Source organism: Dermacentor silvarum, chromosome 4, assembly GCF_013339745.2.
Source record: "Dermacentor silvarum isolate Dsil-2018 chromosome 4, BIME_Dsil_1.4, whole genome shotgun sequence".
Classification (NCBI taxonomy): domain Eukaryota; kingdom Metazoa; phylum Arthropoda; class Arachnida; order Ixodida; family Ixodidae; genus Dermacentor; species Dermacentor silvarum.
In genome coordinates this window covers 216,824,228-216,826,511 of record NC_051157.2, presented here as the reverse complement: position 1 = coordinate 216,826,511, position 2,284 = coordinate 216,824,228, and the positions used below count along the sequence as shown (strand labels likewise).

The 2,284-nt window shown below is 56.8% G+C and overlaps 1 protein-coding gene across 1 annotated transcript; it reads left to right on the top strand.

Annotated features, from left to right (window-relative positions):
- The first annotated feature begins 247 nt into the window (after nucleotides 1-247).
- LOC119449237 (arginine and glutamate-rich protein 1-B-like) lies at nucleotides 248-1,177 on the top strand. The gene has a single exon (XM_037712413.1). The coding sequence runs from the start codon at nucleotides 248-250 to the stop codon at nucleotides 1,175-1,177; it is 930 nt and encodes a 309-aa protein (XP_037568341.1).
- Nucleotides 1,178-2,284: the final 1,107 nt, after the last annotated feature.

Genomic DNA, 2,284 nt, shown 5'->3' with positions numbered 1-2,284 from the left:
ATCTAAAGGCGCTCATCGTCAACCACCGAAACCCCGAGGCATTGGAAGTACGCAGAATCAAGAAGACCCCTACGATCGTTGTGCTCTTTGACAAAGGGTGCCGAATCACGTGGTCTGCGGGACAGTCATGTTGCCTTGCGCCCTGTATCGCAGGCAAGTAGACGTTTGCTACACGTGTGGAGAGCTCGGCCATAGAGCAGACGTCTGCCCTAACGGCGAGGACAAAAGGAAATGCCGCGGTTGCGACATGGTTTCCCCACCAGAAGATCATCAGTGTGACCCAAAGTGCGCCATCTGCGGAGGCGCACACCCGACGGCGGACCGCAGATGCAGCCAGCGCTTCCAGGTGCCGTACATCGTGCGTCGGAGGCGGCGGCGCCGGCGGCGCGCCCGGGAGGCGCAAGTAGCTGCAGCATCACGTGATGCCAGCGTGGCAAGCGTGTCCCATTCCCGGGGCCGGTCGGCAACGAGAGGGCGCTCCCGATCCAGGGAGCGCTCCTGCAGCAGAGTGCGCTCCCGATCCAGGGGGCACCCCGTCAGCAGAGAGCGCTCCAGTTCCAGGGGGCGCTCGCGCTCCAGTGTTCGCATCCAGAAGGGGCCTACCTGGGTGGACAAGGTCACGGCGACGACTACTGGAAAGAAGGTAACGCATGGTACACTGCCAGAGCAGACGGAGGATCCGCGTCTTGAGGCTTTAAAGCAGGAAAACGCGCAGCTCAAGGCGGAAATGCGTAAGTTGAGGGAAGACCTCGAATTGATTCGGAGAGCACAGAACGGTCATGGCAGCACGTCGCCCGCACCCGCACTAAAACCAGTGCTAGGTCAGGCAAAGCGTAAAGCGCCCCCTCCCGAGTCGACTGAAGCTGCGGCGGAGCTGATGGAGGAGGCGCCCGCGTCCGCTTCCACCCCCGCCGCGACCACCGCGAAAGAATCGCTTGCGGAAGTCCTCGATCGATTAGCGGAGGCGATTAGGACACAGTCCGGAGCTATCGAGCAACAATCCGAGACCATCAAGAAACAGTCTGAGGCCATTGCTACCCTCAACCGCAGAATGGGGATAATGGAGGCTAAAGTAGCTGACGTAGCCAGACTGAAGGTGGTCGGTAAGGTTAAGAAAACACAGCAGAATTCCGAAGCGTTGGGCAAGTGCACCGCGCTCAAGGGGATTCTAAATTAATAAAGTCAAAATGGCGGACAACACAGACAGATTATTTGTGTGGCAATGGAACTGCGCCAGCTTCCAGAGGCGAAAGGCAGCGCTACAGCAGTTTGTGAAAACACAAGCGGACAAACCGCACGTCCTGCTCCTACAGGAGACCCTTTGTGAGGAGGCGACCTTCTCGGGTTACCGCGTTGTCTCGACGAGAGGAGACCATAGGAGAGGGGTAATTACGATGGTTAAGAAGGCAATTTCCTTCCAGGAGCACGAGATCACAATAGGCAGAGCTGATGCCAGCACTAGATTGGAGGCGCAGCTGGTTGAGATAATCCCTAGTGGCAGGATCAAACAGAGCATATTCGTCCTCAATGTGTACAGCCCTCCGACAGATCAGAGGCAAAGTTTTCGCGGACTCCTAGGCAGAGCAGTCGCCATAGCGGGTGACAGCCCTCTGATAGTGGCAGGAGACTTCAATGCCCCCCACATGGCCTGGGGGTATGATAGACAAACGGCGAAGGGAGTGAACTTAGTCAGCACAGCAGAAGACTGCGCGTTGACCCTAGTGGCGGACCCCCGCTTTCCGACGAGGATAGGCACCTCGGTCTCGAGAGACACGATGCCAGATTTGGCCTTTGTTAGAAACATTGACGCAGCCTGGACTAACTTGCAGGAAAATCTAGGGAGCGACCATCACATTGTAGCGTTATCAATCAGGATCAGAGCGGCCCCACTTAGGATATCAAAGTACGTTGATTGGGATCTCTTCAGAAAGATACGGGACGAGGATGAGTCGGAGTACAGTGCACTGGAAGATCTACTCGCGCAGGTCAAGAGAGACGTTGAAAGGGCCACCAAAGAAATATCCACGGACCTCGAGACCCCCAGGATGGATGCGCGCTTGGCGCATCTCCTGGAGGCCAAGAGGTCTGTGCTGGAGAGGTGGAAAACGCAAAGGCTAAACCGCAGGCTGAGAAAGAAGATCGCGGAGCTTAATCGCAGCATAGAGGCACACTGTCTGGAGCTCAACAGACAACAATGGAACGAAGCCTGCTCCGCAGCAGACGGGCGAATGCGCACGGGGGGAAAATGGAACCTACTTAAGCACCTGCTCGATGATAAACAGAC